Raw genomic sequence first — 24053 nt, forward strand, 5'->3', positions numbered from 1 at the left:
AATTGTAAATGAATATTATACTACAAAAATGTCATATGCTTTTCATCACGTTAATAAGAGACTGCTGCATAATACCCTGAAAACTTGCTAAAACAATTATAACAAAAAATCTGTCTGCTACGTTTAATCTGCGTGGAATTTAATAAACGCAAACTGAATTTCAGACATATTATGTATATTAGGCTGGAACAAAGAGGACAAACAGTGTTGTAAAGAACAATAATCAAGACGTTAAAGAGCAAACTTCACTTTCCCCCAGAACGACATGATCAGAAAGCGAGCGTAACTCACAGCAGCTCCCATTGAAAATAACGGAGAGACAGCCTGTGATTCTCACATGTTTACATAAAACAAACACAATAACAACATCTATAAACCCCGAGAATATATTCACAAGAGTTTTAGGCACAATATAAAAATAGTTTTATGTTGCGATGTTAATTGTGTTGTCCGTGTGCAGCAGTTAAAGTGAAGCGTGATCAGAGCGTATCAATGCAGTTCTCAATGTTACTGAGATCTCGCAGCGCAGCGACCTCTCCGAGGTTTTGCGGGATTTGAAACCTGAAAAGCCTCAATGTAAAATTATATTATTTGTAGCGTTAGGTTTTGAAATTACCAGACGTTACCTTTGACCCCACCTGATGTGCATACACGGGACGTGCATGCACATCAGGAAGATGTATTTTAAATCACTTCAGGAGTGTTATCTGGTTTCAAAAACAGCATTTTTAAATTTAAAAGTGTTTATTTCTCGTTAATGTTTACGAAATATGAGTAACAGATTTATACAGAAATAAGATGTTTTGGAGTGCTTTTTGCCATCTTGGATTATTTTGTTCCAGCAAGCAGGCAGATGACATCACTGTGTATCTCCACTCTGATTGGCTGTTGCCCTGTGTTTCCCAGCATCCCTCAATCAGGGGAAGCCCCCACATGATCTTTGATGTTGCTGTGGTCTGGATCACAGACTATATGGGTCTCTGCTGAAACGTAGTTCAAGGCCATCTGTTCTTTTGGATTTTTCCCTTCAGGGGAAATAATTACTCATTTTTTTTCTAGGCACTGCGAATTTTTATGTCATATTATGAATTCCAGTTTAAGGCTAATCATTCAATTGTAGTGGTGCAAAGCAAATTCTTGCTTGATTTAAGTCGTAAAAAACCCAAAGGCTGTTTAGCTTTGAAAGCTCTTATGTCCTTTGAGAAACCAGAGGCACTTTGTGGAGTTTGCGCAACATTTACCCAAGGAGTGTTTCAGAAACAGGAAACATTCCTTTCATTGATGTCTTATGAAAAAACATGAAATGTAAGGCCGGGAACAGGATCTTTTCCAGGTTGCCAGACCTGATTCAATGGAATGTGATTTCCTGCACGACACCGGAGACAGAGTAGATCCGAGGTTACATACGGTCACTAGTCACCACTGGGGACACACTCTCAAGAGCGCCACTAGCTTAACTAATGGCAAGCTAAAAGTGGACGCTCTCATTATGGCCGAACAACTCTCCAGTTTCTGGGTATTCTGTGTTAGTACGCGCCCGCGGCCGACGTGCTTGATGAATTCCTGCGCAAAATGTAGTTCCAAGATAATTGTGATAAGTATATCTCATCTAAATCAATTCTAAAATTTACCAGTAATAAAATGATAAAGATAACTGAAGTTTTAAGAGTGGCCGTAATAAACATTTAAGAAACTTAAAGATTATGAGCAACTTCACTTGTTATTGCTCAAGTACATTGTAAACATTGACACGATGGAGTTTGATGCGGAAGAGTTCAGAAAGATACGATTGGAATGTTTTGATTACCATTTACAGTTGGTGATGAAAGACTTGGGTGTTAACTTCGTGTTAAAGTTAGAACAAGAAGCTGCACTGAAAGAGATCTATCTGGGACACAGAGACACATTCTATGTGTTGTCGTTTCAACGAGAGCAGCACTCTGAGCAGTGTGGCGAAAGTAGTCCGGCGAGCTCAATCTGTGGTCGAGCCACACTCTCACAAGCGCCACTAGCTTAGTTTATGTCGGTCCAGTGCGCTGATCTCTATATATTACTGGATCGCTCATTGGCCAATATTTTTGAAGCAAACCAGCCGCCATATTACCACTCCCATGTCCCGCTCCTGAATGCTTTTTTCAATTGATTCTTAATGAGGCACGCGCAACTTTATTCTTTGTAATTAAGTTAAAAAATGCCTTCATGTGCAGCTATAAACTGCGCAAATCGCCAGATCAACGGCTGGGGACGAACATTTCACCTGTTAGTATGATTGAAAGGGAAAGTAATGAATAATTTGAAGAGTTCTATCCCTTATTCCAGTATATAGGTAAAGAAAATAATAATAAGTGGCTTATTAACTCAACATGTGTAGCCACATGTTGTATTTTGTGTTGGATGAACTTTTAAAGACATTAATTAGGTCTACTTGTGCATAGTTTTGGAGCTTTAAGTGTTGTTGCTACGAGCTTTATTACTTATATTAGGCTGTGTGTAATAAATGTTGTCATTGCAGGGAAAACTAACTCTCCTGTAGCTAGTTAAGTGGTGTTTTATACTTTTAGTGCAATTATTTAAAAAAAAAAATCCACTATTCCTGTGTTATCCATAATGACTTTTGTTATCATCCACTTTTGTTCATATGGTACGCGTGTGTGTGTAAGTTTGCTGATTATTCCATAACACTTGTATAAACTTTGATTAAAGAAAGATAATTTTTAGAATTAGTGAGATATGATAAAGTGAGAATAGAAGGGAAGAATGTGTCAAAGTAATAAAAGAAAGAAAGAAAATAAATCAAATAGCTAATCATGGCAGGCATGCATTAGGAGGGATCAATCTTACATTATCCGAAGAACAAAAATAAGTAAATGAGAGAATCGGCTCAGTTATTAGTATTACTTGCAACTGTTGTTCTTATAAGCTGTGTATCTGCAGTCTGCATAAGTTGGGAGTGGTAAGATGGCCGCCTGTTTGCTTCAGCCAATTGTATGGAGTGTGCGGACCAATGACCGATCCAGTACTACATACAGATCAGTGGTCCAATGAGAGCGGCTGTCTGAGCAGGGTGCACTGAGGAATGACCCCTTCGAGGTATTATTTTTTCGTGTCAACAGGTGGCAGCATTCAGCGGCTGATGGTTTCTGCAAGGCAACGATGACTGATGAAATTTTACATTGGCGGTGGTGAGATCACGGTGCGCCCGGTTTAAGCAGACTGAAACCCGACGTTACAGAAGATGAACACTGAGACTTTGACCCACCCTGAGGTGTTTGGACAGTTTAGGAGGGATCTGTACGGAGATCAGGCGTCTTTTCACAAAAACGTGCACGTCTTCATCATCCTGGGAGCCTCTGTGAGTACACACTCTCAATGAATACCGCTTTTTGATTAAATTCAGTATTTTCATGTTCCTTTTCATGCAAATTCTTCCAAATCTGGACAAAGATCATTTAATATCATAAATAAAATCTAGAATAACGTTGATTTCTTTGTTGTTTGTTCAATTGAAATGGGAGGACTTTGTAGAAAAAAAAAAAGTAAAATCGAGCCCCACAAAACTAACACAAAGTCTGAATGGAGAACAACAAAATGTGCTGGGTTTAGTCTTTTCTTTGTTAAACATTAAATGCTGTGGGAGTAAGTCTGCAGAAACACCTGCTGTCTATCAGGCCTGCAACAGCTGCAAAATGCAACCACTTTGATCAGCTTTCTCGTCTTGTTGATTTCTGTAACGTGTTTGAACTTTACATGAATTTTCAGATGTTGGAAAAAGGATGTGGTCAAAGTTCTCTGACAGTTATTTATCGTTTTATTGCTCAACCACAGTCACTCTATCCATGTCCGTGTAAGCTCTCGTTTTAAACATTTACTCACACTTGATTTAATCAAGTGTCCAAAGAGCAGCTGTCACTAATCAAGTCGATTAGAAACAGGGTGACAGGACAAAATCTCAATGGACAAAATCCCAAAGGACATAATCCCAAATCCCAGTCTCATGAATAAATATGAATATAAAATATACTAGGGTTAGGGTTCAAGTGAGATGGGACTTTGGAATGAGACTGGGATGTTGTCCATTTTTGTAATAAGGGGTTGGGATTCTGTCCAGTGGAATTTTGTCATGGGTCCTATAGGGATAATTGGACTGATCAACAGATGTGTTTTTTTATTATTCTTACAGGGAGATCTTGCGAAGAAGAAGATCTATCCAACATTATGGTGAGCAAAAAGTTGCTGCTGGGATGGTTTAAAGTTTTCCTGACTTGCGTGATATGTTCAACCCAGTCTCACGGCATGTCGTGATTCAGCAGCAGGAAATATACATTCATCTATTTAATTAAATTAAATTTTTAATTAGCTTATAATGCGCCAAATCACAGCAAAAGCCGTCTCCAGGCGCCTTACATAAAACAAGGCAACATAAAATTTAATAAATAATTAAAAAATCAATCAATCAATCAATTTTTTTATATAGCACCAAATCACAACAAACAGTTGCCCCAAGGCGCTTTATATTGTAAGGCAAGGCCATACAATAATGTAAAACCCCAACGGTCAAAACGACCCCCTGTGAGCAAGCACTTGGCTACAGTGGGAAGGAAAAACTCCCTTTTAACAGGAAGAAACCTCCAGCAGAACCAGGCTCAGGGAGGGGCAGTCTTCTGCTGGGACTGGTTGGGGCTGAGGGAGAGAACCAGGAAAAAGACAAGCTGTGGAGGGGAGCAGAGATCGATCACTAATGATTAAATGCAGAGTGGTGCATACAGAGCAAAAAGAGAAAGAAACAGTGCATCATGGGAACCCCCCAGCAGTCTACGTCTATAGCAGCATAACTAAGGGATGGTTCAGGGTCACCTGATCCAGCCCTAACTATAAGCTTTAGCAAAAAGGAAAGTTTAAGCCTAATCTTAAAAGTAGAGAGGGTGTCTGTCTCCCTGATCTGAATTGGGAGCTGGTTCCACAGGAGAGGAGCCTGAAAGCTGAAGGCTCTGCCTCCATTCTACTCTTACAAACCCTAGGAACTACAAGTAAGCCTGCAGTCTGAGAGCGAAGCGCTCTATTGGGGTGATATGGTACTACGAGGTCCCTAAGATAAGATGGGACCTGATTATTCAAAACCTTATAAGTAAGAAGAAGAATTTTAAATTCTATTCTAGATCTAACCTGGATCTTTTCCAGGTTGCCAGACCTGATTCAATGGAATGTGATTTCCTGCACGACACCGGAGACAGAGTAGATCCGAGGTTACATACGGTCACTAGTCACCACTGGGGACACACTCTCAAGAGCGCCACTAGCTTAACTAATGGCAAGCTAAAAGTGGACGCTCTCATTATGGCCGAACAACTCTCCAGTTTCTGGGTATTCTGTGTTAGTACGCGCCCGCGGCCGACGTGCTTGATGAATTCCTGCGCAAAATGTAGTTCCAAGATAATTGTGATAAGTATATCTCATCTAAATCAATTCTAAAATTTACCAGTAATAAAATGATAAAGATAACTGAAGTTTTAAGAGTGGCCGTAATAAACATTTAAGAAACTTAAAGATTATGAGCAACTTCACTTGTTATTGCTCAAGTACATTGTAAACATTGACACGATGGAGTTTGATGCGGAAGAGTTCAGAAAGATACGATTGGAATGTTTTGATTACCATTTACAGTTGGTGATGAAAGACTTGGGTGTTAACTTCGTGTTAAAGTCTGAACAAGAAGCTGCACTGAAAGAGATCTATCTGGGACACAGAGACACATTCTATGTGTTGTCGTTTCAACGAGAGCAGCACTCGAAGCGCTCTATTGGGGTGATATGGTACTACGAGGTCCCTAAGATAAGATGGGACCTGATTATTCAAAACCTTATAAGTAAGAAGAAGAATTTTAAATTCTATTCTAGAATTAACAGGAAGCCAATGAAGAGAGGCCAATATGGGTGAGATATGCTCTCTCCTTCTAGTCCCCGTCAGTACTCTAGCTGCAGCATTTTGAATTAACTGAAGGCTTTTTAGGGAACTTTTAGGACAACCTGATAATAATGAATTACAATAGTCCAGCCTAGAGGAAATAAATGCATGAATTAGTTTTTCAGCATCACTCTGAGACAAGACCTTTCTGATTTTAGAGATATTGTGTAAATGCAAAAAAGCAGTCCTACATATTTGTTTAATATGTGCTTTGAATGACATATCCTGATCAAAAATGACTCCAAGATTTCTCACAGTATTACTAGAGGTCAGGGTAATGCCATCCACAGTAAGGATCTGGTTAGACACCATGTTTCTAAGATTTGTGGGGCCAAGTACAATAACTTCAGTTTTATCTGAGTTTAAAAGCAGGAAATTAGAGGTCATCCATGTCTTTATGTCTGTAAGACAATCCTGCAGTTTAGCTAATTGGTGTGTGTCCTCTGGCTTCATGGATAGATAAAGCTGGGTATCATCTGCGTAACAATGAAACTTTAAGCAATACCGTCTAATAATACTGCCTAAGGGAAGCATGTATAAAGTGAATAAATTGGTCCTAGCACAGAACCTTGTGGAACTCCATAATTAACTTTAGTCTGTGAAGAAGATTCCCCATTTACATGAACAAATTGTAATCTATTAGACAAATATGATTCAAACCACCGCAGCGCAGTGCCTTTAATACCTATGGCATGCTCTAATCTCTGTAATAAAATTTTATGGTCAACAGTATCAAAAGCAGCACTGAGGTCTAACAGAACAAGCACAGAGATGAGTCCACTGTCCGAGGCCATAAGAAGATCATTTGTAACCTTCACTAATGCTGTTTCTGTACTATGATGAATTCTAAAACCTGACTGAAACTCTTCAAATAGACCATTCCTCTGCAGATGATCAGTTAGCTGTTTTACAACTACCCTTTCAAGAATTTTGAGAGAAAAGGAAGGTTGGAGATTGGCCTATAATTAGCTAAGATAGCTGGGTCAAGTGATGGCTTTTTAAGTAATGGTTTAATTACTGCCACCTTAAAAGCCTGTGGTACATAGCCAACTAACAAAGATAGATTGATCATATTTAAGATCAAAGCATTAAATAATGGTAGGGCTTCCTTGAGCAGCCTGGTAGGAATGGGGTCTAATAAACATGTTGATGGTTTGGATGAAGTAACTAATGAAAATAACTCAGACAGAACAATCGGAGAGAAAGAGTCTAACCAAATACCGGCATCACTGAAAGCAGCCAAAGATAACGATATGTCTTTGGGATGGTTATGAGTAATTTTTTCTCTAATAGTTAAAATTTTGTTAGCAAAGAAAGTCATGAAGTCATTACTAGTTAAAGTTAATGGAATACTCAGCTCAATAGAGCTCTGACTCTTTGTCAACCTGGCTACAGTGCTGAAAAGAAACCTGGGGTTGTTCTTATTTTCTTCAATTAGTGATGAGTAGAAAGATGTCCTAGCTTTACGGATGGCTTTTTTATAGAGCAACAGACTCTTTTCCAGGCTAAGTGAAGATCTTCTAAATTAGTGAGACGCCATTTCCTCTCCAACTTACGGGTTATCTGCTTTAAGCTACGAGTTTGTGAGTTATACCACGGAGTCAGGCACTTCTGATTTAAAGCTCTCTTTTTTAGAGGAGCTACAGCATCCAAAGTTGTCTTCAATGAGGATGTATTCTATTGACGAGATACTCTATCTCACTTACAGAGTTTAGGTAGCTACTCTGCACTGTGTTGGTATATGGCATTAGAGAACATAAAGAAGGAATCATATCCTTAAACCTAGTTACAGCGCTTTCTGAAAGACTTCTAGTGTAATGAAACTTATTCCCCACTGCTGGGTAGTCCATCAGAGTAAATGTAAATGTTATTAAGAAATGATTAGACAGAAGGGAGTTTTCAGGGAATACTGTTAAGTCTTCTATTTCCATACCATAAGTCAGAACAAGATCTAAGATATGATTAAAGTGGTGGGTGGACTCATTTACTTTTGAGCAAAGCCAATAGAGTCTAATAATAGATAAATGCAGTGTTGAGGCTGTCATTCTCAGCATCTGTGTGGATGTTAAAATCGCCCACTATAATTATCTTATCTGAGCTAAGCACTAAGTCAGACAAAAGGTCTGAAAATTCACAGAGAAACTCACAGTAACGACCAGGTGGACGATAGATAATAACAAATAAAACTGTTTTTTGGGACTTCCAATTTGGATGGACAAGACTAAGAGTCAAGCTTTCAAATGAATTAAAGCTCTGTCTGGGTTTTTGATTAATTAATAAGCTGGAATGGAAGATTGCTGCTAATCCTTCGCCCCGGCCCGTGCTACGAGCGTTCTGGCAGTTAGTGTGACTCGGGGGTGTTGACTCATTTAAACTAACATATTCATCCTGCTGTAACCAGGTTTCTGTAAGGGAGAATAAATCAATATGTTGATCAATTATTATATCATTTACCAACAGGGACTTAGAAGAGAGAGACCTAATGTTTAATAGACCACATTTAACTGTTTTAGTCTGTGGTGCAGTTGAAGGTGCTATATTATTTTTTCTTTTTGAATTTTTATGCTTAAATAGATTTTTGCTGGTTATTGGTAGTCTGGGAGCAGGCACCGTCTCTACGGGGATGGGGGTAATGAGGGGATGGCAGGGGGAGAGAAGCTGCAGAGAGGTGTGTAAGACTACAACTCTGCTTCCTGGTCCCAACCCTGGATAGTCACGGTTTGGAGGATTTAAGAAAATTGGCCAGATTTCTAGAAATGAGAGCTGCTCCATCCAAAGTGGGATGGATGCCGTCTCTCCTAACAAGACCAGGTTTTCCCCAGAAGCTTTGCCAATTATCTATGAAGCCCACCTCATTTTTTGGACACCACTCAGACAGCCAGCAATTCAAGGAGAACATGCGGCTAAACATGTCACTCCCGGTCTGATTGGGGAGGGGCCCAGAGAAAACTACAGAGTCCGACATTGTTTTTGCAAAGTTACACACCGATTTAATGTTAATTTTAGTGACCTCCGATTGGCGTAACCGGGTGTCATTACTGCCGACGTGAATTACAGTCTTACCAAATTTACGCTTAGCCTTAGCCAGCAGTTTCAAATTTCCTTCAATGTCGCCTGCTCTGGCCCCCGGAAGACAATTGACTATGGTTGCTGGTGTCGCAAACTTCACATTTCGCAAAACAGAGTCGCCAATAACCAGAGTTTGATCCTCGGCGGGTGTGTCGTCGAGTGGGGAAAAATGGTTAGAGATGTGAACGGGTTGGCGGTGTACACGGGGCTTCTGTTTAGGGCTACGCTTCCTCCTCACAGTCACCCAGTCAGCCTGCTTTCCCGGCTGCTCGGGATCTGCCAGGGGGTAACTAACGGCGGCTAAGCTACCTTGGTCCGCACCGACTACAGGGGCCTGGCTAGCTGTAGAATTTTCCACGGTGCGGAGCCGAGTCTCCAATTCGCCCAGCCTGGCCTCCAAAGCTACGAATAAGCTACACTTATTACAAGTACCGTTACTGCTAAAGGAGGCCGAGGAATAACTAAACATTTCACACCCAGAGCAGAAAAGTGCGGGAGAGACAGGAGAAGCCGCCATGCTAAATCGGCTAAGAGCTAGTAGCTACGCTAAGCTAGCGGATTCCTAAAAACACGCAAAGTGAATAATGTGTAAATAATTTAGAGGTGATTCAGCAGAAGGAGTGCTTTAGTTAAGGCACGTAAAGATTACACTGGGAAACAAATCGTAATCTAGATAACTAGATCAATCTAACTGCGCAGATTAAACAGCTAACAGATACAGAAAAACACCGCTGTGCTCCGGAACAGGAAGTGATACAATACCGCAGTGAGAGCCAACCACCAGTCATTCATTTAAAATGAATTAAAAAAAATCAAATACATAAATAAAAACAGAAGTAAAAGAATAAAACAAATAAAAATAAAAACTATTCATAAGAAAGAGAATAAAAATAGGTTTTCAGTCTTGACTTAAAAATGTCCACGGACTCTGACTGCCTCACGGTCACAGGAAGACTGTTCCACAGGGTGGGTGCACGATATGAAAAGGCTCTTTGACCTGCTCACTTCTTCTTCACCCTGGGAATACAGAGAAGTCCCGCATCCTGCGACCGCAAAGCCCGGGCCGGCATGTAGAGTTCCACCAGATAAGATGGTGCCAGTCCATGAACAACCATATAAGTCAATAGAAAAACCTTAAAATCTGCTCTCACAGAGACAGGGAGCCAGTGCAAAGATGCCAAAATGGGTGTGATATGTTCAGACCTTCTGCTACGTGTCAGAAGTCTGGCGGCAGCGTTCTGAACCAGCTGAAGACCCCTGATGCTGGACTGCAGTAACCCTGAAAACAGAACATTACAATAATCTAGTCTAGAAGAAACAAAAGCATGAATCAGGGTCTCAGCATCAGCCATGGACAGGATGTGGCGGATCCTCGCTATATTTCTCAGATGGAAAAAAGCAGTCCTAGTAACATCCCTGATGTGGAGGTCAAAAGACAACGTGGGATCAAAGATTACCTCAAGGTTCCTCATTTTGTCCGTATGATGTATGACACACGAACCCAGGCTGAGCGCCATCTGGTCAAACTGATGCCAATGTCTCACTGGACCAAGAACCATCATTTCAGTCTTATCAAAGTTTAAAAGTACAACGTTACTAGACATCCAACTTCTCACTGATAGAAGACAGTCCTTCAGGGATTTTATGGGAGTGATATTTCCCGCAGTTATCAGCATGTACAACTGAGTATCATCAGCATAACGATGAAAGGCAATCCCAAAACTCTGCAGTATACGCCCAAGGGGTGCCACATACAGGGAGAAAAGCAAGGGGCCTAAAACAGATCTCTGTGGAACCCCAAATCTCATGTCAGCAAGGTCACAGGTAGTGCCATTATACAAGACATATTGAGAACAACTGGACAGACAGACAGATCTTTCTTATGAATCTATTGGTTCATATTGTCATGAAAAGTGCAAAATTTTTGTCATGGGAGCACAAATTTATTCTAATTCATTCTGTGACAGGTGCACGTAATTAAAAGTGCAGCGGCGTGGTTGGGGTGGTTATGGTTTGGGTTAGGGGACGGAGTAGGGTTAGGTTATGGTTAAGGTTAGGGTTGGGGGTAGGAGTAGGGTTAGTAATAGTGAATAAAAAAAACGCTACTAAACAGGAGACGTGACAGGAGGACGAACAAAAAAACGCGAGACTGGGCTGGATATGTTACAGTTTGACCCTTGCTTGCTGTGTTTGTCTCTTCATTAGGTGGTTATTCAGAGATGGCCTGCTCCCAGATGAGACCTACATTGTGGGTTTTGCGAGGTCCAACCTGACCTTAGAGGACGTCAGGGCAGCCTGTCTGCCTCATATGAAGGTAGAGCCTGAACAAATGTGATATTAGTTTGTCGAGTTTGTTTTCACGTGTTGCCTTTCCGTCAGGTTGCCAATGATGAGAGTGAGCATCTCTCAGCATTTTTCAGAAAGAACTCCTACCTGAGCGGAAGGTATGATGACGGCACCTCCTTCTCCCAGTTAGACGCTCATCTGTCATCTCTGTCGAGAGGAGCTGATAGCACCAACCGACTGTTCTATCTGGCTCTGCCACCTACCGTTTACCACCACGCCACCAAAAACATCAGAATCCACTGCATGAACCCTAAGTCAGTCACATTTGCTCAAAAAGTCACAACGCTGTTCAACCACATTTTGCTAATCATCTGTGTTTCTACTAGAGGGTGGAACAGAATGATTGTTGAAAAGCCTTTCGGCCACGATCTCCAGAGCTCACAGGAGCTATCAGCCCATCTCTCCAGTCTGTTCACAGAAGACCAGATCTACCGCATAGACCACTATCTGGGCAAGGAGATGGTCCAAAACCTCATGGTGCTCAGGTACACATACAAGTTCTATGTAGATATTTCAGCCTGTTCTGTGCAGTTCAGTTGAGTTAATTTGAAATGTGCTAAAACAAAACATCAGTCAAGATGAGGCAGTACACATGAGCAAAATCTAACCTTTACCCATCCGATGATCAAAGACATTAGTGACAGTGGAAAGGGAAAATGTCCTTGTTGTTTTTCAGTGATGGGAAGAATCTCAAGCAGACCAGACTTAGTGGGGTGGCCATCTGCGCTGTTCATACTAACAAAAACAAATTGGCCAATAAAACAAAACCACAACAAGGAATTGTCAGAACATGCAGTTACAGAAATGTTACAGCTAAGGAACCATATGTAGTCCAGTGTTCACAGTGACAGATGGTTGAACAGACAGCCAGGAGGTGAAAATTAAAGTCCAAGTAAAATGGACTGCTGGGTATTAGTCAGTGATTGTACTGGATGTTGTGGACACCAACCTATATTTTTACTGGTTTCTCATTGTCAGATTTGGCAATCGAATCTTTGGCCCAATATGGAACAGGAACAGCGTTGCCTGTGTGGTCCTCACCTTTAAGGAGCCATTTGGCACTCAGGGTCGTGGTGGTTATTTTGATGAATTTGGTATCATTCGGTGAGTGAGATACATGTGAACACAAATGATATTGTTACATTAAAACAATTAGCTAATTCCCCCTTTTTTTTTTTCTTTCTAATATAGAGATGTCATGCAGAACCATCTCCTGCAGATGCTCTGCTTGGTTGCTATGGAGAAACCAGCTTCTACAAGCCCGGATGATGTGAGGGATGAGAAGGTAACAACACCATGGAAGAGAGTGTAGGAAGCTGTAGTTATCTAGCATTCTTAGATCCTAATCCCTGACCTTTGATCCTGATCACTCACCTGTGATTTCTGATCTCTGATCCTAACCATTCATCCAGATCATGGCGCTTTGATCCTGATTGGGGGTCTTTAATATTGATGAGTTATCTTTGATACTGAGTTTTGTTTGTTTGCTGACCTTTTATTCTCATCACTCATCTTTGAGCTGATCCTGATTGTTGAATTTTGATCCTGACCTTCTACTCCCATCTTTTGATCTTGATTCCTTATCTTTGTACTTGGTTTAGGCGGTTGTGTTTTCTTGGTTGTTTGTTTGTCTGGGTTTGATTCTATAGTTAAAATCAAAGGAATTGGGGTCAGATCCAGGCTTTTGATTCTGATGAGTGAACTAATTAACAGCACTGACTACAACATCAAAGGAATCATGATCAGGTCTCAAAGATTAAAAATAGGTTCAGGGTCAAAGGAATCTAGATCAAAGATCAAAATAAAAAAAGAAAGATCAAAGGCAAGATTCACCCCTTAATCTGGATCCACCCCAAATTTAATCATTTCTTCCTTGACCAAAGGCTTACCTCAGCACCAAATTTGATTGCTCCTCATTTCCTTCAAAGACATCCTGTTGACAAACGGTGAAGGTGGCTGTAACAAGAGCAGCTGCAGCACTGCCTCTGTTGTCTTTTATTTTTGCTGTAGGTGAAGGTGTTGAAGTCTATCACTCCTGTTGCATTGTCAGATGTGGTACTAGGCCAGTATGTGGGTGACCCTAACGGAGATATTCATTCTAAATTGGGTTACCAAGATGACCCTACTGTACCAGAAGGCTCCTGCACCCCAACCTTTGCCACAGCTGTGCTCTATGTTCAGAATGAACGATGGGATGGTGAGGAAAAACATTTCCACATCTTCAGTTTCCTGTTGCAAGTGGATCATTTATTGTTCCGAGGACAGCTTGCCTGTTTTCTTCTCTGGTACTTCTTTCATCTGTATGTCATCACACTATCTACCTATCCATCAGGAGTTCCTTTCATTCTGCGCTGTGGCAAAGCCCTGAATGAGCGGAAGGCAGAAGTGCGTCTGCAATTCACTGATGTCCCAGGAGACATCTTTCATGATCACATCCAAAGGAACGAGCTGGTCGTTCGAGTGCAGCCGAATGAGGCCATTTATCTGAAGATGATGACCAAGAGGCCTGGAGTTTACTTCAGCCCAGAGGAAACTGAGCTCGACCTCACTTATAAGAGCAGATACAAGGTGCTTGCCCCACTCTCAGTATTTTGACTAGTTTTTCAGAGCTTTACATAATCTAACATATGTATTCATGTGGGGTCCTGTGCCCCGAGGTTGAGCAGAGTGTGGCTTTAGTTTCTTGCATCAACACAGTTTGACACTCCGTAGTAATTTGGAGTCAAATTCCCCAACCTTGTGGTTAATGGACAAAGTTGAGTTTATCAACAGAAGAAAACACCTACCGTGGGTCTCTGCTGCATTATAGTGCAGCACTCAACACCAACGAGGTCACATCTCATAACATCTGCTCTGTTTATTAAATAAAACCCCTGCGGTAGATTATTGGGTGGGATTCTGGTGTGTACTGTGGAATGTAATGCTGGCAGCACTCTATTCTTCCCTATTCCAATGCTGCATGATCTCCTCAATATCTGTACCTAGAGTCTTGCCACTTGTGCCATGTGTGCTGTGTGCACACCACACATAGGGGTGGAGAGTGAGATGTACTTCTGTCTTGTGGGTCGCATAAATGGCAGGTGTGGAGTACTTGTGTAGTACATCCAAGGTTGGGTAGGATTACTTTGAAAGAATACGAGGTCTGTTAGAAAAGTATCCAACCTTTTTATTTTTTGCAACAACCTTATGGATTTGAATCATGTGTGCTTGTATCAGCCAAGCTTGAACCTTTGTGCGCATGCGTGAGTTTTTTCACGCCAGTCGGTTGCATCATTCGCCTGTGAGCAGGCTTTGAGTGAGCAGTGGTCCACCCCCCTCGTCGGATTTTCATTGCGAGAAAAATGTCTGAACGATTTGGAGCTTTGCTGCATCAAATTTTTCCAGAAACTGTGAGAGACAGCCAGGTGGACACCATTCGGAAGATTCAGATGACTTTCAGGGACGATTCTATGGGCATCACACAGATTGAGTGTTACAACCGGTTTAAAGACGGCACACAATGGCTGAGGGTGCACCACGCTCCGAGCGGCGATCAACAGGCTGAAACGACCAGATCATTTCCAAAGTGAACGCTGTGTTGATCCGGGACGTCGTCTGACATAGCACTTTTTCGGCACATTCTACTGTTACAGGAGTTTTTGTCATGGAAAGAGGAGCGGAGGAATTCGCCACGGAGCCGCTAATGGCGCGGGAAAAAAGCACCTCCGTGTTGGTCTCACAGACATGTTGTAACATGCCCAGCCCTTGCACCATTCAGAAAATTCAGACGGCTTTCGGCGACTTTTCAGTCGTGTAACTATCCGAGAAATTGTAGGCGAGCTGGACATGCCACAACATGTCCTGTGAGGCTTCATCACGGCGTTGCTTTTTGTTCTGCGCCATGCGGCTCCGTCCCGACGCGCAAATTCATCCACACGTCTGTGTCAATGTGCCGAAAAAGTGCTATGTCCACCTCTTCTGCCATTTCTCTGGTAGTCAGACGATGTCCCGGATCAACACAGCGTTCACTTTGGAAATGAACGGCACATTCCACTGTTACAGGAGTTTTTGTCATGAAAAGACGTGCGGAGGAATTCGCGCGTCGGGACGGAGGCGCAGGGCACAGAACAAAAAGCAACGCCGTGATGAAGCCTCACAGGACATGTTGTGGCATGTCCAGCTCGCCCACAATTTCTTGGATAGTCACATGACTGAAAAGCCACAGAAAGCCATCTGAATCTTCCGAATGGTGCAAGAGCTGGGCATGCCACAACATGTCCTGTGAGACCAACACGGAGGTGCTTTTGTCCCGCGCCATTAGCGGCTCCATGGCGAATTCCTCCACTCCTCTTACCATGACAAAAACTCCTGTAACAGTGGAATGTGCTGAAAAAGTGCTATGTCCACCTCTTCTGCCATTTCTGTGATAGTCAGACGACGTCCCGGATCAACACAGCGTTCACTTTGGAAATGATCTGGTCGTTTCAGCCTGTCAATCGCCGCTTGGAGCGCGGCGTACCCTCAGCCATTGTGCGCCGTTTTTAAACTGGTTGTAACACTCCTTAATCTGTGTGATGCCCATAGAATCATCCCTGAAAGTCATCTGAATCTTTCGAATGGTTTCCACCTGGCTGTCTCTCACACTTTTTGGAAAAATTTGATGAAAATAATCACGCATGCGCACGAAGGTTCAAGCTTGACTGATGCAAGCGCACATGATTCAAATCCATAAGGTTGTTGCAAAAAATAAAAAGGTCAGATACTTTTCTAACAGACCTCATACATGTGGATTACATGTATGTATGTATGTACATACATTTGAATTACTTATAATCTGATTACTTTTGGATTACATTTCAAAGTAATCCTACCCAACCCTGAGTACTTCTGATGCACAGTACCTGTGCAATGATCATGTGTCTTACTGTCGCAGAGCTTTTACAACCGTGGTCAGGACTTGGGTAAGCAAGATGCATCCAGAAAGTATTTACAGCGCTTCACTTTTTCCACATTTTATGTTACAGCTTTATTCCAAAGTGGAGTAAATTCTTTTTTTTTCCCAAAAAAATTCTACTGACAACACCCCATAATGACAACATGAAAAAAGCTTTTTGACATTTTTGTAAAATCTTTTAAAAATAAAAAACTAAAATCACGCATACGTAAGTATTCACACCCTTTGCTCAATACTTTGTTGATGTACCTTTGACACCAATTACAGCCTCAAGTCTTCTTGAATATGATGCCATAACCTTGGTGCACCTATCTTTGGGTAGTTTTGCCCATTTCTCTTTACAGCACCTCTCAAGCTCCATCAGGTTGGATGGGGAGCATCAGTGCATAGCCATTTTCTGATTTCTCCAGAGATGTTCAATCGGATTCAGGTCTGGGGTCTGGCTGGGCCACTCGAGGACATTCACAGAGTTGTCTTGAAGCCACTCCTTTGATATCTTGGCTGTGTGCTTAGGTTCATTTTCCTGAAAGATGAACCGTCGTTCCATTCTGAGGTCAAGAGCGCTCTGGAGCAGGATGTTTCTGTACATTGCTGCATTCATCTTTCTCTCAGTCCTGACTAGTCTCCAGGTTCGTGCCGCTGAATAACATCCCCACAGTATGATGCTGCCACCACCATGCTTCACTGTAGGGATGGTGCCTGGTTTCCTCCAAACATGACGCCTGGTATTCACCTTAAAGAGTTAAATCTTTGTCTCATCAGACCAGAGAATTTTGTTTCTCATGGTTTGAGAGTCCTTCAGGTGCCTTTTGGCAAACTCCAGGTGGGCTGCCATGCACCTTTTACTAAGGAGGAGTGACTTCCGTCTGGCCACTCTACCATACAGGCCTGATTGGTGGATTGCTGCAGAGATAGTTCAAGATGTTTTGACATTGTAATTTCTGGCAAAGGTGCATCAAAAAGAAGAAAGAGTGTGAATACTTATGTACATGTGATTTCTTAACTGGATAAATAGATTGGAACCACTTCAGTAAGAGTCTTGTAAACCAGAGTCATCCAATGTGTATATCATCTTACAGTCAAAGAGGCCATGCCAGCATTGGCATACAACTCACAGTGGTGGGGGCGGCGGCTACAGCCAATGATGAACTTCAAGGCACAATGATACAGTGGGGTCAAGGACTGTAGGCAACTGGTTGAGGTGCTCCTATACACAACATTGCCATAGTCCAATAAGGGCAGGAAGGAAGCTGTTATAAGGAGCTTCCAAGCACTTAAGGAGAAACATGACTGATTTCTATAAAGGAAGGAAATTGAACATTAATGAACATTTGTAACAGCTCACATTTCATCCTCCAGAATGTGACGCTCCCAGATGCTTACGAAAGACTGATACTGGATGTTTTCTGTGGGAATCAGATGCACTTTGTCCGCAGGTTTGATTACTGTTCCCCAACCCCTGCCCACTAATATTGGAAGATGCTTGATGATTTATATTTTCACGCTGTGCTTTATTTTATTTTGACTGACCCAGTGATGAGCTGCGGGAAGCCTGGAGGGTCTTCACCCCCCTCCTGCACCACATAGAAAAGGAGAAGACACGCCCCATCCCCTACACATACGGAAGGTAAAACACTTTCTTGTTGACACCATCTGTTTGTATGAAGTAATAACAAGTGACTGGATGATGTATATTTTCCTTTTGCACTCGTTTCTCAGTCGTGGTCCGCGGGAAGCAGATGAGCTTGTGAAGAGGGCAGGATTCCGCTACGAGGGAACGTACAAATGGGTGCAGCCATGCACAACATGATGCATTCATTCTTCACACAAATGCACATTCTCATGTAGTCATAAGGCAAGTTTCCGAACAACATTTTGCTGCTGGACCATTGTATGATTTTGTTTGCATGTTTAAAAAAAATATACTGTTCAATCTTAATAAGATAATGTGAAAAACTGATTTGGAAACTTATTTCAGTGTTTGTCATTTTGGTTTGTCTAAATAAATCATCATTCACTTTTCTGCCTGCAGTTTTTGTCTTTTTAGCAACACGTCTAACACTCGTGGTCGCAGGATACGTGAGCGCCTGCCTGCATGAATGGTGTGTGTTAGGTACACTGAGGTCACTTTCACTCTTATGGCTGTTTGAGCGTAAAGAATATACAGACAATTCTTTACAGTTGATGCTCAGCTGTGATGCATCAACTGAAATCTAATGGAGGAGGGTTTGTGATGTGAAAGTACATAGTAAGAACAGGCGGTACTATGAACAATAATCTGGAGCCAAAAAAAATACCCTTAAAGTGTTTGTTACATGAATAGTTTTTTTTTTTTTTGCCTAAATCCAATTTAGCGCTGTTAAGAATTAGTAATAAAATCTGCATTTTCTAAAACTATACACCAGGTATGGAACAGTTTTAACTTCATGACAACAATTTGAAATTCATTTTGATTCATTTCTTAGTAGAAACCCACAAAGTACCCTGGAAGTCATGTAGCTTTCACCGTGTTTGTTTTTTTTCCCCTTTCTCTCGCAGGTTCATTGTCTAGTTGAAGACTAGTCATCTTCATACTCGCCCTCATACATTTACTTACCAACAATGAATATTCAGTGATTTGCCAGAAAACCTTTCAGGTGTCACTTTGATTTGAATTTCCTTCACAAAATAATAATGTCTTGGTATTCCACTGCTGAGGAGTATTGTTGTACTTCAATGTGTCTGCATCTCTGCTGTTAACCAAAAACACTACTTGCACTCAATAACAGTTTTTGTCACGGGCGAACCAGGCAGCCGCCCAGGGCAGCATTTTTTCATGACACACGGGGGTGCAAGCATTTAAAAAAAAAAAAATCTGCGCCGCAAAGCGATTTTAATATCACTGCACTGTATGGCAAATTGGCACCCCCTGCATCTGCGGGCACCCTTACTTGCTGAGAAGGTGCACAGAAGCAGTGAAAAGGGGAAAGCGGAGGGGTGCACGGGCGTAGAGTCCCTTTATACAGAGAATAGCGACATGACGAGCAGAAAAAATAGTCACAAGACTCGTAGTGCCATTGGGGCCAAATTCACATTTGCTGTTAAGCTATCTACATGTATATCCAGTTTATTTAGTTGCTGAAAATGCCAGGTTGCTGTGCAATTGGATACACAAAGACAAGCGGTTCACGATGTACAGATTCCCTTCAGATCAAAACAGATGAAAAATTTGGGAAGCTAAAGTCAGCCATGTGGGATGGAAACCAACATAATCATTTTCATATAAGTGTGTGTGTGTTTGTATCTGTACGTGGATCTGTTGCTTGTTGTGGTTAACTGATAAAAAGAAAATGTTGAAACGGTTAATTGACTGTGTGTGTGTGTGAGAGAGTGAGAATGACCCGGGGAGTAATTCAGTATAGAGCTGCCACTGCTTGCATTTCTTATGTAAGTTGTGTTTAAGCAGCTTTGCAATGTCATGCTGTTGTTCTTCACTAAATATTTCTAGGTCAAAGGTCAGAGGGAACAATACTAAGGATTAAGGTAAAAATAAATACATTTAAAACAAATCACATTTCCATTTTTTAATCATTCTTGCCAGGCCATCTTTCAAAAAATGAGGATGCTTGGAAATTCCTTAAAGGAAATGTCAAAATGACTTATTCCTTTTACAGTGAAATATGATTGCTGATTTCATGCTAAATGTCCTTAAAGTTCCCCTATTCAATGTAAACTATGCTGCTGTAAGTAGGAATTTGGACTGAAATGAGTGATGATAGAATTCTATGACGTACATGTTTTGTGGTTGTGGAAGACTCCTGCTTACTTTGTACCACAATCACTGAGCTCAGCCTTCACAGGTGTTAAATTCACAGGCAGTCAGGGAGTCAGGCGTCCTACCCATGAGGCTAAAACCCAAAGCCCAAGCATTGAGCTCTCGCACATCTTTTGCCATTGTCGAATGAAGTTTGCTCACTGCACAGCACCACCTGCTGGTCACCATTGCACCCACGCAGCCTGAAGATCCTCCCATTAAAGAAACATCCATGGGAATGGGTGAGAAAAGGTGGGTGTTTGTGTCTACAAATGTGACATACATATAAAAGATGTATAATATGATCCATTTAATCATGTTTTAAACACCAAAACAAAGCAACTACAGCTCAAGCAGTTAAAATGTTTACTTTTTAAATTATTTAAATTAACTATGATGCTGCAGACTGATTTTAAGTTGATAGGTTTCTCATACCAATATGTAGAATAGTGTATACAGTACCAATGACTAGCGAGATCAGAGGACAAAGTTTAACTACTCCTTGACTACTGTTGAAATATATAAAAAAATATTGTTTTGTATGCATTATATAATGACTATATGAAGTTATATTTGACAAGGAATAAATACATATCTGTAACAAGACATATACAATGTTCTGATCTTTACAGTGTGCTTACGATATTGCATATTTTAACAATTTTCTGGGTTTTATTTACAGTAGTGTTCAGAATAATAGTAGTGCTATGTGACTAAAAAGATTAATCCAGGTTTTGAGTATATTTCTTATTGTTACATGGGAAACAAGGTACCAGTAGATTCAGTAGATTCTCACAAATCCAACAAGACCAAGCATTCATGATATGCACACTCTTAAGGCTATGAAATTGGGCTATTAGTAAAAATGTAGAAAAGGGGGTGTTCACAATAATAATAGTGTGGCATTCAGTCAGTGAGTTCATCAATTTTGTGGAACAAACAGGTGTGAATCAGGTGTCCCCTATTTAAGGATGAAGCCAGCACCTGTTGAACATGCTTTTCTCTTTGAAAGCCTGAGGAAAATGGGACGTTCAAGACATTGTTCAGAAGAACAACGTAGTTTGATTAAAAGGTTGATTGGAGAGGGAAAACTTATACGCAGGTGCAAAAAATTACAGGCTGTTCATCTACAATGATCTCCAATGCTTTAAAATGGACAAAAAACCAGAGACGCGTGGAAAAAAACGGAACACAACCATCAAAATGGATAGAAGAATAACCAGAATGGCAAAGGCTCACCCATTGATCAGCTCCAGGATGATCAAAGACTGGAGTTACCTGTAAGTGCTGTGACAGAAGACGCCTGTGTGAAGCTAATTTATTTGCAAGAATCCCCCGCAAAGTCCCTCTGTTAAATAAAAGACATGTGCAGAAGAGGTTACAAATTGCCAAAGAACACATCAACTGGCCTAAAGAGAAATGGAGGAATATTTTGTGGACTGATGAGAGTAAAATTGTTCTTTTTGGGTCCAAGAGCCGCAGACAGTTTGTGAGATGACCCCCAAACTCTGAATTCAAGCCACAGTTCACAGTGAAGACAGCGAAGCATGGTGGTGCAAGCATCATGATATGGGCATGTTTCTCCTACTATGGTGTTGGGCCTATATATCGCATACCAGGTATCATGGATCAGTTTGGATATGTCAAAATACTTGAAGAGGTCATGCTGCATTATGCTGAAGAGGACATGCCCTTGAAATGGGTGTTTCAACAAGACAATGACCCCAAGCACACTAGTAAATGAGCAAAATCTTGGTTCCAAACCAACAAAATTAATGCCTCGCAGATGTGAAGAAATCATGAAAAACTGTGGTTATACAACTAAATACTAGTTTAGTGATTCACAGGATTGCTAAAAAAGCAGTTTGAACATAACAGTTTTGAGTTTGTAGCGTCAACAGCAGATGCTACTATTACTGTGAACACCCCCTTTTCTACTTTTTTTACTAATAGCCCAATTTCATAGCCTTAAGAGTGTGCATATCATGAATGCTCAGTCTTCCTGGATTTGTGAGAATCTATTGAATCTACTGATACCTTGTTTCCCATGTAACAATAAGAAATATACTCAAAACCTGGATTAATCTTTTTAGTCACATAGCACTACTATTATTCTCAACACTACTGTTTATGTTCTGGAGGAGGAGGATAATAAACTGACAAAATCTGTGTATGTTACTGATTCAAAGTAAGAAACATTTTCACTTTAAATCACCCAAGAGAAAACATTCTCTGCTGTGTGATATTTATTGTTCAACAAAAAAGAAGTTGATGCGGCTTTGAATTCAGTTTCAGTGATTCATTGCACTGATGAATTAATGTATGACTAAAATCCAGCTCCTGGAAGTTCATTATATTTTCATTCTCCGGAAGCTCCAGTACACGTAGAGTAAAAAAAATGCACATGCAATCAGTACACAATATTTCATATTGACTGTTTTTGTTTGTTTGTTTTCCAGATGACCTGCACCATAGAGGTGTTACATTAATTCATATATATTTTTATATATATAAATACTGAAAGCATAGTATTTAAAAACACAAACATTCTTAGGCTATTTTCATTATTGCTACAATGTAAAAACCCTAAATATTCATACCTGAAATAAATATGACAGACTGCAAAGCTGACTGGTTATCAATACATTTCCAAAAAACTAAAATAAGCTTTGTTGGAAATGCAAGATTCACGTTTCACTATTTGCTGAGAATGTTTTCTCCTTTCACCACATTTTCCTTTCATCTTTGCTGCCATGGACAGCTGCTTGGTCCTCGATGCCTCTGGCATAAAGACGCACCATCTGCCCGTGAATCCTGAAAGGAGAAAAAAAATGCGAGTGAAAACTGTCCTTTGTGTATGACTGAGCAGAGGTGCAAATAATTACATTCATGCCCATACTTTGTTGGGCAGTGACAATATACAGTACAATGAAAAACCAAGGAAAAGAAATGTTTTAAGATTTACCTTCAGTGATTCAACTGAAGTAGCGTTTGCTTGCTGTCAGCAAGCAAACTGTTTCATGTTGTAGGATCATAGTAAGCAAAGGCTATAAAACCCATTGAAACTTTTTTAACACTGGGGCACAGGGCAAACTTGCATCCTGTGAACACAGGGCACCAGAAGGCACATAAGGTTTAACAAGTTCAGCAGTACGTAGGGCAAGCTTTTACAGTAACAGGGCACGAGTGAAGAGAAGCCAAATAGGTGTAATGTGATCAAATCTCCTGGTTACCCGAGGTCATCAAATAGGGTCATCGGGTATCGCGAAGGTTATACGTCGTTCCGTCCGTCCAGCTGTCTGTCCTCAGCATAAATGGTAAAGGGACCGCATTTATATAGCGCTTTTCCATCAGCATCAGACACTCAAAGCGCTTTACGCGTCATTGTTCAAAGATGGCTAACCTTAACCTGTTTTAAGAGGTTAAAAAGTCACATTCAATCAATCAATCAATCAATTGTATTTATATAGCGCCAAATCACAACAAACAGTTGCCCCAAGGCGCTTTATATTGTAAGGCAAGGCCATACAATAATTACGTAAAAACCCCAACAGTCAAAATGACCCCCTGTGAGCAAGCACTTGGCGACAGTGGGAAGGAAAAACTCCCTTTTAACAGGAAGAAACCTCCAGCAGAACCAGGCTCAGGGAGGGGCAGTCTTCTGCTGGGACTGGTTGGGGCTGAGGGAGAGAACCAGGAAAAAGACATGCTGTGGAGGGGAGCAGAGATCAATCACTAATGATTAAATGCAGAGTGGTGCATACAGAGCAAAAAGAGAAAGAAACACTCAGTGCATCATGGGAACCCCCCAGCAGTCTAAGTCTATAGTAGCATAACTAAGTGATGGTTCAGGGTCACCTGATCCAGCCCTAACTATAAGCTTTAGCAAAAAAGGAAAATTTTAAGCCTAATCTTAAAAGTAGAGAGGGTGTCTGTCTCCCTGATCTGAAT

The 24053-nt window shown here is 41.1% G+C and overlaps 2 protein-coding genes across 4 annotated transcripts in view; one reads left to right on the forward strand and one right to left on the reverse strand.

Annotated features, from left to right (window-relative positions):
• The first annotated feature begins 3173 nt into the window (after nt 1-3173).
• LOC117512331 (glucose-6-phosphate 1-dehydrogenase-like) lies at nt 3174-18230 on the forward strand. 3 transcript variants are annotated; one of them, XM_034172350.1, is made up of 12 exons: nt 3174-3352; nt 4181-4218; nt 11236-11344; nt 11410-11630; nt 11703-11861; nt 12355-12480; nt 12568-12661; nt 13387-13573; nt 13709-13944; nt 17669-17745; nt 17844-17936; nt 18029-18230. In XM_034172350.1, the coding sequence occupies exons 1-12, from the start codon at nt 3236-3238 to the stop codon at nt 18117-18119; spliced, it is 1548 nt and encodes a 515-aa protein (XP_034028241.1). In that variant the 5' UTR covers nt 3174-3235; the 3' UTR covers nt 18120-18230. The 3 variants fall into 3 exon arrangements, 2 of the variants coding, with proteins under 2 accessions (XP_034028241.1, XP_034028240.1); XM_034172349.1 differs by having other exon boundaries at nt 11410-11861; XR_004561280.1 differs by lacking the exon at nt 17669-17745 and having other exon boundaries at nt 11410-11861; nt 18029-18046.
• A 4156-nt stretch (nt 18231-22386) lies between these two features.
• zgc:158263 (ceramide kinase family protein) overlaps nt 22387-24053 on the reverse strand; it is a 46677-nt gene continuing 45010 nt past the window's right edge. The window contains exon 13 of the mRNA XM_034172352.1: nt 22387-22916. Within this exon, the coding sequence (XP_034028243.1) occupies nt 22826-22916 (91 nt within the window). The 3' untranslated portion in view covers nt 22387-22825. The remainder of the gene's footprint in view (nt 22917-24053) is intronic.

Source organism: Thalassophryne amazonica, chromosome 6 (assembly GCF_902500255.1).
Source record: "Thalassophryne amazonica chromosome 6, fThaAma1.1, whole genome shotgun sequence".
In the NCBI taxonomy this organism is placed as follows: Eukaryota; Metazoa; Chordata; class Actinopteri; order Batrachoidiformes; family Batrachoididae; genus Thalassophryne; species Thalassophryne amazonica.